The 20,954-nt window shown below is 34.3% G+C and overlaps 1 protein-coding gene across 8 annotated transcripts in view; it reads left to right on the top strand.

Annotated features, from left to right (window-relative positions):
* Nucleotides 1-20,954, top strand: part of PTPRQ (protein tyrosine phosphatase receptor type Q) — a 243,858-nt gene that overhangs the window by 116,744 nt on the left and 106,160 nt on the right. For all 8 annotated transcript variants that reach the window (XM_027595088.1, XM_027595090.1, XM_027595089.1 and 5 more), the window contains 6 exons: nucleotides 1,040-1,208; nucleotides 2,627-2,917; nucleotides 3,174-3,449; nucleotides 3,808-3,959; nucleotides 8,479-8,620; nucleotides 12,152-12,421. In XM_027595088.1, coding sequence (XP_027450889.1) covers nucleotides 1,040-1,208; nucleotides 2,627-2,917; nucleotides 3,174-3,449; nucleotides 3,808-3,959; nucleotides 8,479-8,620; nucleotides 12,152-12,421 — 1,300 coding nt within the window. The remainder of the gene's footprint in view (nucleotides 1-1,039; nucleotides 1,209-2,626; nucleotides 2,918-3,173; nucleotides 3,450-3,807; nucleotides 3,960-8,478; nucleotides 8,621-12,151; nucleotides 12,422-20,954) is intronic.

The raw sequence follows: 20,954 nt of genomic DNA, 5'->3' as shown, positions 1-20,954 counted from the left end.
AGTGCCCCAGATTACCCTATGTTTTTCATTTAAATTAACTAATTATCATTTATTGTGCTTTTAATTGTGTACCAGATATGATATTGTTTTATGTGCTTCCATATCATCTAATCCTCAAAATCTCTCTGTGAAGGAGAAATAATTATTCCTATTTTATACATGAGGAAGGAAAAGCTTTGAGTTGAGATGATTTATTGAGGGTTACTCTGCTAGAATTGAATTTAGATCTATAGGAAGCTCAAAGCTTTGTATGGATTGGAATGATTGAGCTTTCTTGGTGTAGATGCACATTATTATTAAGACTTATTCATACTAATTGGCTACAAAATTTTTAAGTCTATTTTCCTTTATTTTATAATTGGTTTTAACTATGTGTTTTGTGTTTAAAATATGATCAGAAAGGAAATGATTCTATAAATAAATTCCCTAATCATCAAAAAATGCCTTAGGACAAATATGACTGGGAGTCAGGCAAAAGAATTTTAAAATTGCTCTTACTCTGCTTATAAGGAAGAAAATGCATCTAATGGACTTCCTACTTCTCCCCATGATTAAAGAAAAAAAAAGCCTCATTAAGGATGAATAATAACCATTTGAGTTGAGAGAAAGAGGTGAATACTTTCATAATTTCTTCATCACTAGCAGGAAGAAAAAAATAAAAGCTTTTATAATAATCCTAAACTTGTTCAAAAATATATGTCAGAGTTTTGAAAAATACTTGAATGTTTTATAAGGAAAACTGACACTGTACAGTTGTAGCATTTTCAGTTGGCTGCTGAACGTTCTCCTTAAGCTGGAAATTTCTGCTCTTTGCTATTCTGTATGTTGGTTTTATGATAAAAACTACTACCATGCATTCCTCTTTTAGTACAACATATTTCCAGTTTAATTATTGCACTAAAATTTTCTATGTTGATTTTTCTCAAATTGGCATATTAAAGTAATGAGACAACCAATTCATGGATAATAATTATTTTGAGATGTGCATGTGTACTAAAACTATATTCTGAACAATTAAAATAATATGTTTATTTTTCAGAATTTTACACTCCATGAAGTAACCAATGACTTTGACAATATGACCGTATCTGCAATAATAGAGAAACTGGCAATATTCAGCTACTATACATTTTGGGTAACAGCAAGTACTTCAGTTGGAAATGGGAATAAAAGCAGTGACATAGTTCAAGTATACACAGATCAAGACAGTATGTAAACAAAAAGCATTTATTAATCTTTAATAGGATTAATTTAAAACTTTATTTCAGAACCTTTTTTCTATTTGTATATATTGCTAGTAAAATCTGTAATTTATTTAGGCACATTAACTATTATAGAAGTTTGAAAATGTATTTAATGTTGCTGTAAACTATTACAATAATAACAGCCTTTTCTATTCATTAAAACTGCTACCATTCATGAAAACCTGTCACTTTTATTTCTTCAAAGGATGTCACAACCATCCAGTTATAAGCCTGAAAAATACTGTTGTATACATGGATGGATTTTCCAGTACTTAATATACTTGTTCCTCTGCTTTAAATACTTTTTTTTTTTTTTGTAATCTAGCAACTTCCATTTCAGCCTTTGAGTCCATATAGGACTCTATACAACATCTTTGTTCTTATTGTGATTTTGACTCAGATACCTGGAATATCTTTACTTTTTTTAATCCCAGAAGTTTCTTGTATACAGCGTCAGCAGTATCCTGTTTGTGCTGAGGATTCAGAAAACTCTAATGATTGAAGTGCTTGATGTTTTTTAGGTTTCAGGTTCAAGAATACAATGATACATAAATCATTGCCTATTTCTTCTTGTTTCTGGTGTCCTTTTATTTCTTAAAGACTAGTCTCTTATTGAGAAATGGTATTGACCTAAACTTCTGCTGATAGTAAGATTCTGTGTTTGTTGTCTTAAGATTGTAAACTGGCAAACCCAGTAAGTAGGAGGAATGAATGCTTTCCTTGTTAGAACAATCTTTTAAATCGTTTACACATTGAGCAACAGAATAAGATACGAAAAAATATGTGAAAATATGTGCTTGCAGAGTCTTTAGCAAAGTGTTTTAGTGCAGTATGTGGTCAATATCATTTCAGGCATTCTTTAAATGCAGATCTGTCCCCATATTTTCACCAACCTAGAAGTTTCATCAGTGACTATTATAGCACCATGAATAATAAACACTTACTGTGCACAGTTGCAGGTGAGAGGTCCTAGATGTGATATATGTATGATAAAGATAATTTTTAGAAGACAGAAAATAAAAATATTGTTTAGACAATATACATTATCAAATATTTAAATATCTGAGTATATATACACAGTCATACATGTATAATACATGGATAATCTCCATGTTGTAGGAAAGAAAAGACAAGAGAATATTATATAAAGCAATTCTCACACATATTAAAGATGACAGGATTTATATTTTGAATCATTTTTAATATAATTATTTTGTAATGATACTTTGTAATAGGTGGTATTACTACATCTGCATTTAAACAATGTAAGAGCTGATGGCATAAAAGATGCCATTTCAACAATTACTCTCAGTTTGTGAATTTACTCAAATTTTATTTAGGGTGACTGATAATTTTTATATTTTGCACGTTACCTACCATAGTACCTGAAGGGTTTGTTGGAAACCTAACTTACAAGTCCATTTCGTCAACTGCAATAAATGTAAGCTGGAGCCCGCCGTCTCAACCAAATGGTCTAGTCTTCTACTATGTTTCTCTGAGCTTACAGCAGACTCCTCATCATGTGAGACCACTTCTTGTTACATATGAGAGAAGCATGTATTTTGATAATCTGGAAAAATATACTGATTATATATTAAAAATCACTCCATCAACAGAAAAGGGATTCTCTGATACCTATACTGCCCAGCTACACATCAAAACTGAAGAAGATGGTAGGCTGGACCCTTTTATTGCCTATAAGCAGATTGTTGCTGTTCTCTTATTTATATTGCTTTTTGATAGAAAGCATCATTCTTATACAGAATCTGTTTGTTCTCAAATAATTAGCCTTTCAATAAACACAACTCTATATTTTTTAAAATTAAAATAATTATCTGCTAATAAAATTAAGTCCCATAATTATTAAAGCCTCTTCTTTTTAATGCTAATTCACTTTGTTTCATTTAATATTCTTTTTTTCTTTTATAGTCCCAGAAACTTCACCAATAATCAACACTTTTAAAAACCTTTCCTCTACCTCAGTTCTCTTATCATGGGATCCCCCAGTAAAGCCAAATGGTGCAATAATAAGTTATGATTTAACTTTACAAGGACCAAATGAAAATTATTCTTTCGTTACTTCTGATAATTATCTAATATTGGAAGAGCTTTCACCATTTACATTATATAGTTTTTTTGCCGCTGCAAGAACTATAAAAGGACTTGGTCCTTCCAGTACTCTTTTCTTTTACACAGACGAGTCAGGTAAGCCCGAATCCATACCTCTTCACTGTTGCAGCCTTGCTCTCTCTTTTTAAGGAACAGCATGGAAATTGAAAGGATATTCAATTACCTATTTGTAACAGGCTAACAACTATTCATCTACTTTGCTGAACATTTTTTTTTCTTAGTTCAAGCTTCAGAATGAAGTGTTTGTTTAAAACAACTTTGCAACTACTGAGTTCCAAGTATAAAAACGTAATTACTGATGCTATTTATTTCTGAAATTAAAATATCATCATTTTAGAAATCTTAACTAGTGTCTTCAGGAAGCTAGAGTCACAGTGATATTTTTATGCTAAAAATGTTATGAATGTAAGTTTTATGATGTGTTTTCCTGCAGTGCCTTTAGCACCTCCTCAAAATTTGACCCTAATCAACTACACTTCAGATTTTGTATGGCTGAAATGGAACCCAAGTCCTGTTCCAGGCGGTATTGTTAAAATATATAGTTTAAAAATTCATGAACATGAAACTGATACTATATTTTATAAGGTAGGTTGATTATAACAGTATAAGTTAATCTCAAAAATTCAAAAATTGAATTAAAGTATTTTGACAGGCCGGGGAAAATGGACTGCTTTAAATTAAATAAGGACCATCTTTTTAAATAATCTTTTTTCCTGTGATTTGAGGATATTTGTGGAAAACACAGAAAACATTTGTCAAATTGGAAGGTGAATACTTTGTAGAGCAATTTACTTAGAATTTACAACTTCTAGATATTTATGAGTTAAAAAATAATTGCATTATTTTGTTAATGCTGGTAAGTATGTAGTAAATTTTTTTAGACTACTTAAAACCTGTTATTATCTTAAATGCAATATATTTCTATTTATTGTTAAGAGAGATACTGTTAAGGTGAATGTTTATAACCTTTCAGAAAAGTATTTATGCTGGACATCTGTTAATCTTCCCTGATAGAATATAATCCTACACTAATTGGTCTTTTAAGATATACAGTTATTCTTTTCCTTTCAGTGCTAATTTGTTTGCAACAGTAAATACCCTTTCCCTCCTCCATTTTTAGGTTCCAGAATCAATGAAAAATACCCAAAGAACTGATATAACAAAGGATCTCAAGTATATATATATACTTGTAATTGCCAAAAAAATGTTATATGACTGGCATTTATTTAAGAAAGTGTTTGTATTTTTTTCCCTAAGGCAAATGAAGTACTGGAATGCTCTTATTTAGTTACAGTAAGAAGAGTGAAAAAACTCTGCAGTAAACATTGTCCCCAATATTATATGTATTATAATTTATTGCTGATGGTAAATAATTTTTATGGCATATGTAGCTTACAAAGTAAATAGTAAAAAGCAAAAGCAGTGGTTAAGGTTATGTCATAAGGAGCAATGACTTTCTTTCTGGAAATCAAGATATTACCTTAAAATCTGATTGGCTGAGTAAAATTTGAATTATAGTACTCCATAAATGTGGAATCTGTTCCCCAGAAGTGTGAAATTCTAAATTCTAAATCTAATTAATAATGCTAAGTCTCTAGCCCTCTAATAACTATCCCCAGTCTAATCTTAACATATTCCCATTTTTTGTTTATTTTATCTGTGTGGGTCACTGGGAAATGTATATCAAAAAGTAAAAAGCAGTCATTTTCTTACTGCAATCACATTTTGAGACTTAATGTGCTGCATTATAGCAGTTGCTTAATCTCTTCTGACTTAGTTTCTTCAAGTGCAAAATGGGAGCTATAAAGATGCATACGTTAAAAAGTGAGGATTATAAAGGGAAAATCTATATCAAGCATTTAGAATAATCTTTAGCACATGTTAAATGTATTAGCTGTTGTTATTTTAAAAAAGATTTAAAAAAATCCATCCAGCATTGTCATAACACTATGGCATGAAATGACAGTATACCTTTACCTGAATATGAGAAGTTATATTCTAAAATTTTTAAACATCTTGATTTTTCAGAAGAAATGCTACCATTAAAATTTCACCAGTAGCAAACATATAACCTTTATACTATGAATATTAAATGTACCACTTTTAATTGAGGGAATAGTTTTTCTTTAAAATTTACTACTTTTATCCATTGGACATTCTTTCCTGCTTTGTCGAAGATTAGTTGACCATATTGTTGAGGTCCATATTTGAGCTCTCTATTCTGTTCCATTGATCTATGTGTCTGTTTTTGTGCCAGTACCATACTGTCTTGATGATGACAGCTTTGTAATAGAGCTTGAAGTCCAGAATTGTGATGCCACCAGCTTTGCTTTTCTTTTTCAACATTCCTGTGGCTATTCGGGATCTTTTCTGGTTCCATACAAATTTTAGGATTATTTGTTCCATTTCTTTGATAAAAGTGGATGGTATTTTGATAGGGATTGCATTGAATGTGTAGATTTCTCTAGGTAGCATTGACATCTTCACAATATTTATTCTTCCAATGCATGAGCATGGAACGTTTTTCCATTTCTTTGTGTCTTCCTCAGTTTCTTTCATGAGTATTTTATAGTTTTCTGGGTACAGATCCTTTACCTCTTTGGTTAGATTTATTCCTAGGTATCTTATGGTTTTGGGTACAATTGTAAATGGGATCGACTCCTTAATTTCTCTCTCTTCTGTTTTGTTGTTGGTGTATGGGAATGCCACTGATTTCTGTGCATTGTTTTTATATCCTGCCACTTTACTGAATTCCTGAATGAGTTCTAGCAGTTTTGGGGTGGAGTCTTTTGGGTTTTCCACATAAAGTATCATATCATCTGCAAAGAGTGAGAGTTTGACTTCTTCTTTGCTGATTCAGATGCCTTTTATTTCTTTTTGTTGTCTGATGGGCGGGACGGGGTGACTGGGTGATAGACATTGGGGAGGGTATGTGTTATGGTGAGTGTTGTGAATTGTGTAAGACTGATGAATCACAGACCTGTACCTCTGAAACCTTATATGTTAAAAAGAAAAAAAGAAGATAGTAGGAAGGGAAAAATGAAGGGGGGGAAGTTGGAGGGGCAGACGAATCATGAGAGACTGTGGGCTCTGAGAAACAAACTGAAGGTTCTCGAGGGAAGAGGGATGGGGGGATGGGTTAGTATGGTAATGGGTATTAAAGAGGGCACGTATTGAATGGAGCACTGGGTGTTATACACAAACAATGAATCATGGAACACTACATCAAAAACTAATGATATATGGTGATTAACATAACATAATAAAATTAAATTTAAAAAAATTTACTACTTTTAGTTACTCCTTTTTACATCCATTTTCTCTTCTGTCAATTTTCATAGTCTTCTTTTTTAAAAAGATATTTATTTATTTTAGAGAGAGAGCATACGCATGAGAATGGGGAGGACAGAGAGAGAGGGAAAGAAGCAGACTCCCTGCTGAAGTTGGAGCCCGAGGCAAGGCTCAGTTTCAGGACCCTGAGATCATGATCTGAGCAAAAACCGAGTTGGGCACTTAATCAACTGAGCCACGCGGGCGCCCCTTCATAGTCTATTTTAAGTTCCTTTACATGTACTTCATGCCACCTTATTTCCTTTCCAAGTGTATTGTACTATTTCCCTTTCTGTGTCTTCTTCTACCTCTGTCCTATCAGTTTCTATTTCTTTTCCTTTTTATCCTTTCAAATTATATGTGGGTTTGTGGAGGCAGAATAATTCCAGAACCACCCACAAATATTCCTACCATTGCAGTCAATCCAGTGTGGTCCACATGGAGACCAGTTAGATCCAGGTCTACTGGTAACTTGGCTCACTCACATATATGGAAAGAAATTGTTTATTCATTAAAAAGTTCTGTTAAAATGTTTGCAAATATTCCTCACTCATGTCTCCCTCTTACAACTTACTCTTAGGTAAATCACTGTCCAGTAAGCTGCTCACGTTTTTTATTATAATTTCGGGTTCAGTCACTTCTCTGGATACGAGCCCTTCCTAATCCAAGTCGAAATTTACCTAGTTGTGTTAATTTCTCCTCAGTAAATATTTGTTGATAGATTTCTTTGTTTAATATAAAAATTCCTTGATCACAGGAACCATGTATTTATTTATGTGTATCTTTATAATCTCCTGGTTATCTAACAGTATGCTTTATAAATAGTAAGTGTGAAAGAATGGAAGGCAATAGTGTAACAGAATGAGTCCCTAAAGTATATGAATGACTTGGAATATTAATTTAAAATATGATTTAATTTAAAATGTGACTAAACTGTAACTCCCTGCGAGTTAGTATTCTTACTAAATTTCTGTTACTGAAATGTTTAATAAATAAGTCAAAATGGTTTGTATTTTGGGTCAGATAAAATACAGTATTTTTAAAATTATACCATCATAGGAGATTGTCTTCTCTTTCCATAGGGATAACAGATTAGTCTTAATTGATCTCTCAGTTCTGACAATTATCTTTGAATGAAGACTTTATACTTAATGGTAAATTTTTCTATGTGAACACATATCCTTCCTTGAGCAGTTGTGATAACTGTTTTCCTTTTTTCCTTTTCCTAAAAAATTGGGTAAAATTTAGGAGTTGTCTGAGAAAACTCATAATTTAAGCTTCACGAGAGCAGAGATTTTGTTTTATTAGCTGTTGTATTCCCAGTGCCTAGCAAGAAGTAGCTGACGAATAAATTGATTTACATAGTATTACTGGGTTTTAAAAAATGACTCTAGATGAATTCAAGAATAATCTAACATTGTCAACCACCCATAAGTTTAAGTTGGGGACTTTCAGTTTTGCAAATTTAAAGGAAGTAATCAGTATATTAATCCAAGCAAGTGTTAGGGAGACAAAATGAAAACAAAATACTCTTAACATTAAAAAAAATTAAAAACGTGACCATTATGAGATTCTTCAGGGCTGAGAGGGTGCCCAGTTCATCCTATATCATCATATGATCACATTCAGTGGCACAAAAAAATGTTTAATATTTGTTTTAACTGAAAATACCCATGCTTATTAAACATAGACAGCATAACTTTAATAAAATATTTCTTCCAGTTACAAATTTTTGGTGATGCATTGTGACAAAGAATTTTTTCCTGCTTTTCAGAATATTTCAGGTGTTCAAACTGAAGCCCAACTTTTTGGACTGGAACCAGTCAGCACCTATTCTGTCAGCATATCTGCCTTTACAAAAGTCGGAAATGGCAATCAGTTTAGTAATGTAGTAAAATTCACAACTCAAGAATCAGGTGAGACACAGTTTTTTGATCCTAAAATGTTTCACTTTGTATTTAACACTTTTCCTTTCCTTTTGGTTTATGTGATAAAGTATCAGCATTTAATAGTGCATTCAAAGGGAAGTTGAATTTCAGGCCTTTAACAGTAGGCTGGGTCTTGTGTGCAAATATATATATACTTACACGTGGTTTTTCCTTTTGAACTGAGGAAATTGAAATCAAGGAATCGTTTAGGAATAAAGTAGTTTCTAGGTATCTGTAAAAACTACCTAATTCTTTTTTTATATAAAGTTTTTATTTAAATTCCAGTTAGTTAACATACAAGGTAATATTAGTTTAGGTATACAGTAGTGATTCAGTACTTCCATATAACACCAGGTACTCATCACAAGGGCCCCCCCTTAATCCCCATCACCTATTTCACCCAACCCCACTCACCTCCCCTCTAGTGACCAACAGTTCTCTATAGTTAAGAGTCTATTTCTTGGTTTGACTCTCTCCCCCTTTTTTAATTTCCCTTTCTCGTTTGTTTTGTTTCCTAAATTCTTAGTATCAACTGAGACAGCTGGGGTTGGGGGGAGGGAAGAGAAACCAACCAGTAGCCACTTTTAACAGGTTGGTTTATATTTACATGAAGCGATACCAATGGTTTTTTAAAGAAGATATATTGTGACACGTGAAGACCACTGGTCATTATGTAAACTTCTACTTTCCCATAGTCCATTTGTAACGTGGGGGGGATTATGAAGACTATGAAATACCACTGGTTTAATTAAACAACTTACCTACATGTCATATCCACGCCAAAGCTCACCTTTGCTTGTGTACTGGATAGTTTTCATTTATGATCTATTTCATGAGTGGCTTAGAAATGCACTTTTCCTTCTCTCAACTGGACCATATGTTTAAAGGCACCTCTTCCTCACTTTTTTCATCAATGATTATTGAGTGAGCACAAGATATTGCTCTAGTTTTTTTTTTTTTTTTTGTACCTTTAGATGCACTTCCTCTTGCTTTAGTGAATCTCTAAATTGAAACTGGGGAGCACTCACTGATAAATTAGTCATTTTTGCCTTAATTTATGAATATCTGAGACTTTTTTCCCATAGCATTCCTATAAGACAGACTAAGACAATATTTATTGTGGATAAAAGTGCATGCTTTGAAGTCAGTGTCTGGATTTGAATACAAGTTTACTAGCTGTATAACCTTGCAAAGGTCCATGAGTCCTCTGAGCTTCTATGTTCTTAACTGAAAAGAAACACATATTAGCAGTAGCCACCTGTAAAGTTGTGGTGCAAAATATTTTAAAAGATCCACATAAAGTTCTTATTAGAGTGTTGGACACATTTAGTGGTCAAAAAAATATTACTGTTGCCCCATTCTGGTATTACAGATGAAAAAAAACATGATTCAGGCAGTTTAGATAAAAAGGTCTGAAAAAGTTAGCGAAGAAACTGAATTAGAACATTAGTTTCTGACCTCTAGTGAAGGGTAGACATGACTGTAGGAAATGGTTATATTATAAATGATAATTTACATATTATATACAAATGCCAAACTTATAAACAAGAAAAACACTTTAACAATTTATACATCTATCGGTTTAGTAAAAATCAAGGCTAATCTTGTAGACAGTAACACAGTAGATACTTTTATCAATAAAATCAAATTATTGCATACAATTCTATGCCTTGATTGGTTAAATAAAAGAAAATTTTGAACTTTAAGTGTTAAATATCGCTGGTTAATTATTTTTTGATTTACAGTCAGTGAAATAGATATTCACAAAATCTGGGTTTATAAATTAAACTTAAGCAAAGTGTCAACTGTCTCCTAATTTACTTTATGAAATATTATATATTTTTGAAAAGAAGGAAACAAATAATTAATAATATTTAATTGCCAGAACACTAGATCAGCTGAGAAATTGTTTTTTCTTTCATTTTAAAAGCCACACATCCTTTAGTTATGATGTCTTTATCTTACAAAGGAAGAAGGATTTGTAAAGATAAATTTAGGTCAGATGAAAAATCAGATAATACTTGAGTATTCTTTAAGTAACTATGTTTTGCATAATGACAGCAAGTTGTTTATACTTCTTTATACTCCACAAATTCTTTATACTCCACTACTTCTTTATAATCCACAAAATGATGATATGCGAATTTTCCTTCTAGCATCCTCTTTTTACTATAATAAGAAAAGCTATGCTAATATTAGGGGGCATTACATAATTGGACATTTCCATGGGAAGTAGCCAGTCTCTCTAATCTGCAGTCACTTTGATGGGCTGGGGTACTGCTCTTCAACCAGGTCCACAAGATATAGTGGGCCTCTGAGAAATTGGGTTACTTCCAAGTAAATTCATAGAAGTTCTAGAAAAAAACTAGGACTGAATTAAAAACTGGGACTGACTTAAATCTTCCCTCCAATGACTTTTTAAAAGATCCTGAGGGATCAGTTCTTCACAACTCTTCCAAAGAAGCCTACCAATTGTAAAAAGAAAATCCCTAAATTGATTGCATGTTTCCTAGTACTGTTGTTGCAGGAATTCTCTGCCTTTAGTGCCCTAGGTTCTTGGTCACGCCGCTTTGAAGAATGAAAAGGTAGACGAGACAAAGAGTGGTGAGCCCCAAAGCAAAGTTTATTGAACAAGAGTATAAAGCTCCCAGAGAGGGAGGGGACCTGAGAGGGTTGCCCTCCGAGTTTCTAAGTTTAAGGGTTTTTATGAGCTCTTTTGCAGAACTATCTTCAGCAATCAGGGTGTGCTGAGTCATGCCAACCAGGGCTTTGATCACGTTTCTGTCTACATATTAGGTTAATGTCCACATGCTGATGGTCTGTTTTGGCTGATATCTGGGGACTTATGTCTTAACTGCCCCTTGCTCATGATATTGACATATGCTTTGTGGTTAATTGTCTTATTTTAGGACATTTGGCAGAAGTCATTTCTGCAAAGGTTGCAAAGCAGAATGTCAGTGCGGTCCTGTCTAAGCTGCAAAACCAGATGTTAGTACTGTTTTATTTTAGCTGTCCTGACTACATATTTTCTCATTGGGGACCATCACCCTGACTACCTAACTGTCCAACTATCTCCTAACAATGTTAGGCCCAGATGTGTCAATCATGGAGGTACCTACATCTATGTTTTCCATAAAAATGTTTTATAAAAAAAGTATTACTAAGACTACTCCTTTCAGGTTAAGAGATAAAGAGGGCAGGCTTCAACCACTGCCTGAGTTTGTGGCTATACAGTTAGTTGCTTCTCAGGATTTGAGGACGATTGCTGCTTGGGCCTGGGAAAATAGTTAGTGATTGGCTCACTATTGTTAAGGATTAACATAATAGCATAGAAAATGAGCCAACTGCCATTTGATTCAGTCTATGTTAAGAAGTTATTGAGCACACATTGCAAGTTTGATATATTAAATTTTTATTTGGTCTCAACTCCTAAACATGATTTTATATAGCAATCAGGTAATGAAATCATTTACTATATGTGTATAAATTTTAACTTTGGGCATTTGTTTATCTTTTAAGTTCCAGATGCTGTACAGAACATACGGTGTTTGGCAACTAGCTGGCAGTCAGCTTTAGTGAAGTGGGATCCGCCCAAAAAGGCAAATGGAATAATTATTCATTATGTGATAACAGTTGAAAGGAATTCTACAAGAGTCTCTCCCCAAGATCATATGTATACTTTCGGGAAACTTCTTGCCAATACCTCATATGTCTTTAAAATAAGAGCTTCAACCTCAGCTGGTGAAGGTGATGAAAAAACATGCAACATCAGCACACTACCTGAAGCAGGTAACTACTGTGAAACATGTAACTAATATGAAGCACGTAATTTACCTGAAAGAGGTACCTAACACCCAAAACAAGTAACTGTCTGTGGCCTGTGTCCTACATTTGTCAACACCAGTTGTAATCTTTTTCTTTTCTTTCAAGGTTTATTTAAATTCCAGTTAACAATGTAATATTAGTTTCAGATGTAGGATTTAGTGATTCTTCATTTACCTACAACACCCAGTGCTCATCACAAGTGCCCTCCTAAATCCCCATCACTCATCTAGCCCATCCCCCAGCCACCTCCCTTCCAGCAACCCTCAGTTTGTTCTCTATAATTAAGGGTCTGTTTCCTGCTTTGCCTCTCTCTCTTTTTTTTTCTCCTCTGTTCACCTGTTTTGTTTCTTAAGTTTCACATATGAGTGAATTCATGTGGTATTTGTCTTTATAGCACATTTATCTGAAGATATGAAAGAAATATTTAAAAATGTAACACATACATTTTTATGACATGTGTTACCTGAGTACTAGCTGTGTAGAAGAGAGCAAATCTGTTCTACTGTATTTCCATAAATATTTCTTATTATCCAAACTCTGAGCTTATCGAATTATGCTTTCTCATAATTTAAAATATGGAGTGAACATGTAAACATTTTGATATTTATCTCTTTTTTACTTAATTGATTTTATGGACTTCTAGATGCTTCCCTGAATTCCATAGCTGGCAGTGTCAAACTCTCTTTCATCTATTTGTTTTCCTATATACTAGCCCTAATCTTGTATATTATTTGAATAAAAACATCCAGTTCACTAAGCTCTAGTCCACAAAGAAGAAAACTCTTGCCCTCCCTCACACTGGTCTGACCTACGTCATAATCTCCTTCATCCTTCTACCTTTTCCAGTATTGTACCTGCTCATATAAATGTAAGTCTGATTCCTTCCTGATGATACTACTTCTCTGGAAGTCCTAACAGGGACTGTGGGTAATGGCATAATTGTTTCCTTCGGGCACATCCAGATCTGTTATCTTGGTAGCCTCTTTTAATTCCTTCTGCCTTTTGAAATCAGCATCACCCAATTTTACTCCACTTCTCTATCCTTGAGGCGGTAAACCACAGAACTTTGAGACAGGGTGTACCTTCTCCCTGGTTTCAGCATCCTAATCAGCATCCTTTCCTTCTCATTCTTTCAGTGCAACACTTCTTCAGACTTCAGTGTTCTCCCTGTTCAGCTGGAATCGATGCTTGTCGGCAACACCTGCCTCTTACTCCTTACATCTCAAACCAGTCCACTGTGACTCATCTTCCAGGGGTTTCCCAACTCAGAGAATTCCATTGTTTGTTTTCACCAGATGCTGGCTGAAGACTAGTGCTATAAAAAAACCCAGAAATTATTTACCTGTTTCAGCTATAAATTAACCTTTTCTAACTCTCCTACCTGCTCCATAATCTTCTATACATCCTTTGTTTACATTCTTTCAATTTTCCATAGCAGAATTCTGCTCTCATTTTGAACATAATTTACCCACACTATCATCTATATTTGATGTGATTATTCATTTTACTACATCAGTGATACTGACTTGACCTCCTTCAAAATTTTCCCATATCTTTATTTATGCTCTCAAGATAGCCTCTCAGGGGTGTCATTGCTTTCTTCTTTTCAGGAATCTAACTGTTTATTTTTGTTTCAATATCATATCTCCTCTAGAACATCACTTCATCAATTCAATCTACTTTCTCCTGCATTTTATCCTCTTCTCTCTATCTCTCTCTCTCTCACACACACACAAACACACACACATAAATTATTAGAAAATTTCAGCTAAGGAACTGGTTGGTGTATCAACCCTAAACATCTTCACATGGAATTTATGCTACATGAATTCTTCTCTTCTATGCCTGTACTTTATAATCATTTGGACACCAAGCCTCATATTTATATGTGATTCTTGCTCCCATCTCTCCTATATAAAATCAGATCTTATTAATTCCGTCTCTGCCATGGTTCTGCAATCTGCTCCTTCTTCAACTTGACTGCCCCATTTTGCATCAGATTCTCGTTGCTTCCTGTAATAATACCCTCAAGTAGCCTTACCACACACCCTCATCCAGCTCGCCCAGCAGTCTTTTCTTCCTACCTACTTACTTTGATTGAATTGTCTCTAATACACAATTTAGAGCATTTATGTGTTGGCAGTTGAAGTTTATTATCTGAGGGTAAAAGTTAGACATATAGATTTGGGTATTTGAAGCATAGAGATAAGAATGAAAGGTACAAGGTGTAGGAGATGACCCAGGATACTCCAAAGGTTTTACTTATTCTTGTTGTCTAGAAAATGCATCCCAGAATTTATCACCAATTAGAATCTGACTTCTGTCTAGCTTTTCATTCTTATGTCCCTCCACTGCGTTTCTTCATCTAGCTGATGCCTCTAGCCAAACTTCATTTTTTCAGTGCATTAGACTTCATGTATTCAATTCAAAGAACATTTATTAAACTCTTGCCACTTGCTATGGGGCTAATAATTGATTAGACTCACTCTTTTTAAACCTACCCAACACTTTCTCATGATCAAATTGCTTTGCTTCCTGTAGCTATATTGTCCTTTTCCTTTTTTATGTCATACAAAATTGTATTCATTCTTAAAAGCCCAGTTTAAGTGTGTGTGTGTGGGGTGTGTGTGTGTGTGTGTGTTTTAAATTCTTCAATGATATGCCAAGCTTTAAAGCCACAGACTTCACTCCAGACTTGCTGAATCACAGCCTCAAGAGGTGATGCCCAAGAATCTGTACTTTTAAGCATCTCTCTAGGTGATCTGATGCTCTGTAAATTTGGGGAAATACTGGAGTAGATTACCCATGAACTTTGATGGTTGATAATATGTAGCAGTGAGGACAGGCAGTGTCAGAGAGGTCCAGAAAGGAGTAATAGGTATTTCCCTAGTAAGTGGGCAGCAGACTATTGCTATGTAGAATCTAACAGAAGGAAATATGTTCAAGTCCAGGCCGATGGTCTAGCATCAGGTACAATGGTCTTGATCATTGTACAGGAGCTGAGCCTCAGAGAACTGGAAAAAAAGACAGCATAATAATTCTGAGATAAATGAGAGGTTCAAGACTGAAAATGAGGCAGAAGACTCATTACTGAGTCCATTGGTACTCAAGGTAAGTGCTTCATCACAGGAACAAAGCAGAAGTTCAGTTAGTAGAACTGAGACAAATAATCAAAATAGTAATATGCATTTGATACAGAGACACCTGAATGTAAGGTACAGGTCTTTGTAAAAAATAAAAAAAATAAGTATTTGAATTCGATCTTAACTCGGGGTTAAAAGACTACATGAGTGAAAGTTGAAGGGACTCTAAATCGATGAATTAGGCAGATATGGTACTGTGTGCTATGTACTCACTACTGAAGAAAAATGCCTTTCAAAGTTTGGACTTCTAATCCCTGCATCAGAATGTATATCCCTGAGGCCCTACTCCAGACCTGTGGAATCGGAATTTGGAAAGTAAGACTCACAACAAGTCTGCATTTATTTATTTATTTAAAAAAATTTTTTATTATGTTATGTTAATCACCATACATTACATCATTAGTTTTTGATGTAGTGTTCCATGATTCATTGTTTGTGCATAACACCCAGTGCTCCATGCATGGTGCTCCATGCATACGTGCCCTCCCTAATACCTATCACCGAGCTAACCCATCCCTTCACCCCTTGCCCTCTAAAACGCTCAGTTTATTTCCAGGTGTCCATAGTCTCTCATGGTTCATCTCCCCCTCTGGTTTCCTCCCCTTCATTTTTTCCCTTCCTTCTCCTAATGTCCTCCATGCTATTCCTTAGGTTCCACAAATAAGTGAAACCATATGATAATTGACTTTCTCTACTTGACTTATTTCACTTAGCATAATCTCCTCCAGTTCCATCCATGTTGATTCAAAAGTTGGGTATTCATCCTTCCTGATGGCTGAGTAATATTCCATTGTATATATGGACCACATCTTCTTTATCCATTCATCTGTTGAAGGGCATCTCAGCTCTTTCCACAGTTTGGCTATTGCAGACATTGCTGCTATGAACATTGGGGTGCATGTGGCCCTTCTTTTTACTACATCTGTATCTTTGGGGTAAATACCCAGTAGTGCAATAGCTGGGTCATAGGGTAGCTCTATTTTTAACTTTTTGAGGAACCTCCACACTGTTTTCCAAAGTGGCTGTACCACTTTGCATTCCCACCAACAGTGTAAGAGGGTTCCCCTTTCTCCACAACCTCTCCAACATTTGTTGTTTCTTGCCTTGTCAATTTTTGCCATTCTAACTGGTGTAAGGTGGTATCTCAGAGTGGTTTTGATTTGAATTTCCCTGATGGCTAATGATGATGAACATTTTTTCATGTGTCTGTTAGCCATTTGTATGTCTTATTTGGAGGACTGTCTGTTCATATCTTCTGCCCATTTTTTGACTTGATTATTTGTTTTTTGGGTGTTGGGTTTGAGTAGTTCTTTATATATCTTGGATATCAGCCCTTTATCTGTAGTGTCATTTGCAAATATCTTCTCCCATTCCGTGGGTCGCCTCTTTGTTTTGTTGACTCTTTCCTTTGTTGTGCAGAAGCTTTTTATCTTGTTGAAATCCCAAAAGTTCATTTTCGCTTTTGTTTCCCTTGCCTTTGGAGACGTGTCTTGAAAGAAGTTGCTGTGGCCAATGTCAAAGAGGTTACTGCCTATGTTCTCCTCTAGGACTTCGATGGATTCCTGTCTCTCATTGAGGTTTTTCATCCATTTAGAGTTTATCTTTGTGTATGGTGTAAGCAAATGGTTGAGTTTCATTCTTCTGAATTTTTCTGTCCAATTTTCCCAGCACCATTTATTGAAGAGACTGTCTTTTTTCCATTGGATATTTTTTCCTGTTTTGTCGAAGATTAGTTGCCCATAGAGTTGAGGGTCCATATCTGGGCTCCTCTATTCTGTTCCATTGATCTATGTGTCTGTTTTTGTGCCAATACCATGCTGTCTTGGTGATCACAGACAAGTCTGCATTTAAATAAGTTTATGTGGGTAGGACAATGCTGAAATTAGAGATGCACTCTATGCCATTGTAAACTTTTTGCTTGTGGGGTTTATGTCTAATTTGTTTTTGTTTTACTCATAGTTCCTAGCAAATACCCTGAGAATTACAGGTACTCACATGTTTGTAGAAGAAAGAAATAAATTGTTTTTTTATGAAATTTATAATTTTCCATAAAGGTTTTTATTCCATTGCAAAATAATATTTCTATATTTCCACCAGGCAAAATTATAGATACTTTCTCCTATGCAAATATAGAAGTATCTTTAATTAAGGAGAGTCATTCACATGAAACATTAAGTATTAATTGGTACTTCAAAAATAGTTAAATAATTTTTTCATCTTTAAAATTAAGTTTCAGGTCTAGGATATAGTTATATTTCTGATTACAGTATTTTTTAGGTAAATACTTTGCTTTTATCTGGGTTCACATGAACTGTTTGTTGATTAGACATTAGTAAGAACTGGAGATTCATTGTTCAGAATGGAAACAGTTTTATAGCTGCCGCAAACTTCTAATTTATAGTGGTCTAAGATTAGTCATGGTGTATAGTCAGCTCTGAGTCACTGACTCTGTACTTATTTTTGACATAAAGTAAAATCAAATTTGGCTCACTCTCTTACTGCCTGGTGTCTGACCTTAACATTCCTTCCAGGGATTATTGGGTATTTTTCTCAGTGTAAACTCGGTCATATCTGGACACAGTTAAACATGCATCATGACGACTGAATTTATGAGAAGATTAGTATTTGGTGTCTAAGCTGGTTCCACTGTCACAGTCAAACATGTTGGAATAGGGCAAATACAGATGAAGAACCCAAACCTTGGTACTTTTAACAGTATTTTATGTCAAAATATATCATATGTACCAATAAAAATATTATAGCAAGTTCATGTGCACACAGGACTGAACTTTTAGAATCTCGTATTAGCTCAAAATGCATGTACTTATCCCTATTATTTTCAAATCTTAGTAAATGTGGTGATTTAATATTGAGTTTTTAAAACATTTTTTTTCTTGAAGATAATTTTATAGTTTGGATTTTTTCAAAGCTCTTCCAAGTTCAGTAATTTAGAATCAAGAGAGAAAAATTAGCTATATCCCTTGGATGCCCAAAACTTAATTTTGAGGGAAAGTAAAATACACATTGTGGTTTTTAGGAGTGTTATTTTCAGCAGTTATTTCTTCATTTGTTTTTGTCCAACAGAAGATGTCAGGCATCTGTAGGGACCCACTGGAAGTCCACTGAGCTAACAAATGTATTAATGGTACAGTATGGTTAAATTGGAATATGTTCCATTTCCCTGTTTTTCTTTTTTCTTCTACTTTTGGTTATTTGAAAAAACCATATATGGCAAACTATTAGTATACATGTATTTGTATATTTTTAATATATAATATGTGTAACATATATATTAATAGTATTATATATAATATTTATCCATTTATATATTTTAATAAATTATCTATATTAATATATATTTTACTCTCAATCCTCTTCTGCAAAGTCCTGACCACAATTCCCCTAAGAATGATTTAAGAAATTTATCTGTCATGTATTTTAGTTGAATCCCTATTTTGTGGACCTCTCTGAGCAGTGCAGAGATTACTGGGCAAACTGTGATTACAACTAAATTTGATTTCCATTTACCAGCTTTTTAAAAAAATAAAATATTTATATGACTTAGAATGCATACCATTCTCTAATACCATTTAATAGACTGAATGTGGGTGGTAAAGTTTTTCTCAGGGTTGCAAATTAATGCAATAATTCAAAAGTTCACTTTTTCCTTTGTCTGCATCCCACTGACTTTTTTCTCCTTATCCATCACATCAGTTGAGAAGTCAAGCATGTAGGAAAATTGCATGATCCTGTTTGTTCTTAAGAAAGTGAATTGACACATTCTACTTACCAGTCAGTAATTGCTGAAAGCATAAAAGCCATTATAGTTGCCTGTCACAGATCAGAAAGAAATAGCTATTAGCATTGCTACTCTAATTGAAATTTAAGTATTTTACAAAATATCCCTCATACAGACTTAAGTATTAAACATAATACTTCTCTTAAGAGTGAACATCAGGTGAAAAGTACCTTTTACTTGTAGTGTGGAAATTTGACCAATATATACTTATTTAATGCTTACTATTTGCAGGCTCTGTGTTTGGGGTTCAAGATTCAAGTTTGAATCCCAAATAGCATCAGTGATCTCTGCTGTGTGCATCCAAATAACTCCATTATTGTAAAGACATATCCAATACATATAAAGCAATTAAATATAAAACTGTATTAATATGTTAATCAATTGTGTGGATTGAAGATTAAATCAAATAGGAAATAGATTTTATTGAAGGCAATATTGAAGATTAGAAATAGATTTTATTGAAAGCTATATTGAAGAAATGGAATATGAATTAGATGTTGCTCACTGGCAGCTTCAGAATTTCTTTGTAGAAGAAGCTTAGATTAAGTAACCTAGTGGGAAATGATGATATGGTCTTGAACCCTGAATTTCATAGGCAGTTACACTAGTGTTTACTTAGATTATCTGATACAGATCAATAAAATAGCCAAGTTTTTGAAAAATCCTTTTTTGTTGTTCCTCATTGTGCAATGAGAAAATGTCATACTACATGTCATTCTTCATTTTATTTGATCTATACGAATGGTAGGGAGAACGGAAGATTATGGGTATTCTGAGGCAGTCATGGTAAGCCACCCTGTGACACCATCACTATTCACAAAAGTAGTGAGATTAATAGAAGGAAGTAAATATGAATTCCAGGATAAACCAAGAGAAAACACACAGTGGGATAAAGGAATGGGGTCAGGCTGAGGGGCAGTTAAGTGTCTGCCTTCCGCTCGTGTCATGATCCCAGGGTCCTGGAATTGAGCCCTGTGTGGGGCTCCCTGCTCAGCGGGAGCCTGCTTCTCTCTCAAATCTCAGCCTGCTCTCTCTCTCCCTATCTCTGTTGCTGTCTCTGTCTCTGTCTTAAATAAATAAATAAAATCATTAAGAAAAGGGGGGGGTCAGGCTCAGGTGGAAGCCTGACTAGAGTGGGGTACATTGTATTGGAAAGAGTGTAGGAGGGGAGGTTGAATAACTTAAGTGGGCCTTACTTTGCTCTTGGTTTTGCATATTTGTAGCAGAAGTTTGAATATAATATCATGGAAAAATGAGAACTCTGCTAAATTTAAAATAGGAAGCAACATAAGTAACTCTAAAAATAGTGATTGTTTTTTGACCATTGTCCTAAAGACTGCAGTAATTTTTAGAAGAAGAATTTGTTCATTACATAGTTACTGAGCCTCCCAAGTCACAAAGAATAAAATCCACAGTCATGTCAAGGCCCATGGGGTCCTTTTTTAACCCACCATTCTCTTCCCCTAGCTATGTATTGTCTCCTCCTTTATCCTTTGAAAATTTATCCTCAAATGCCACCACTTTAACGAGGATCTGATTTATTTATAATTGAACC

Source organism: Zalophus californianus, chromosome 9 (assembly GCF_009762305.2).
Source record: "Zalophus californianus isolate mZalCal1 chromosome 9, mZalCal1.pri.v2, whole genome shotgun sequence".
NCBI lineage: Eukaryota > Metazoa > Chordata > Mammalia > Carnivora > Otariidae > Zalophus > Zalophus californianus.
This window is presented reverse-complemented; position numbering and strand designations above follow the sequence as displayed.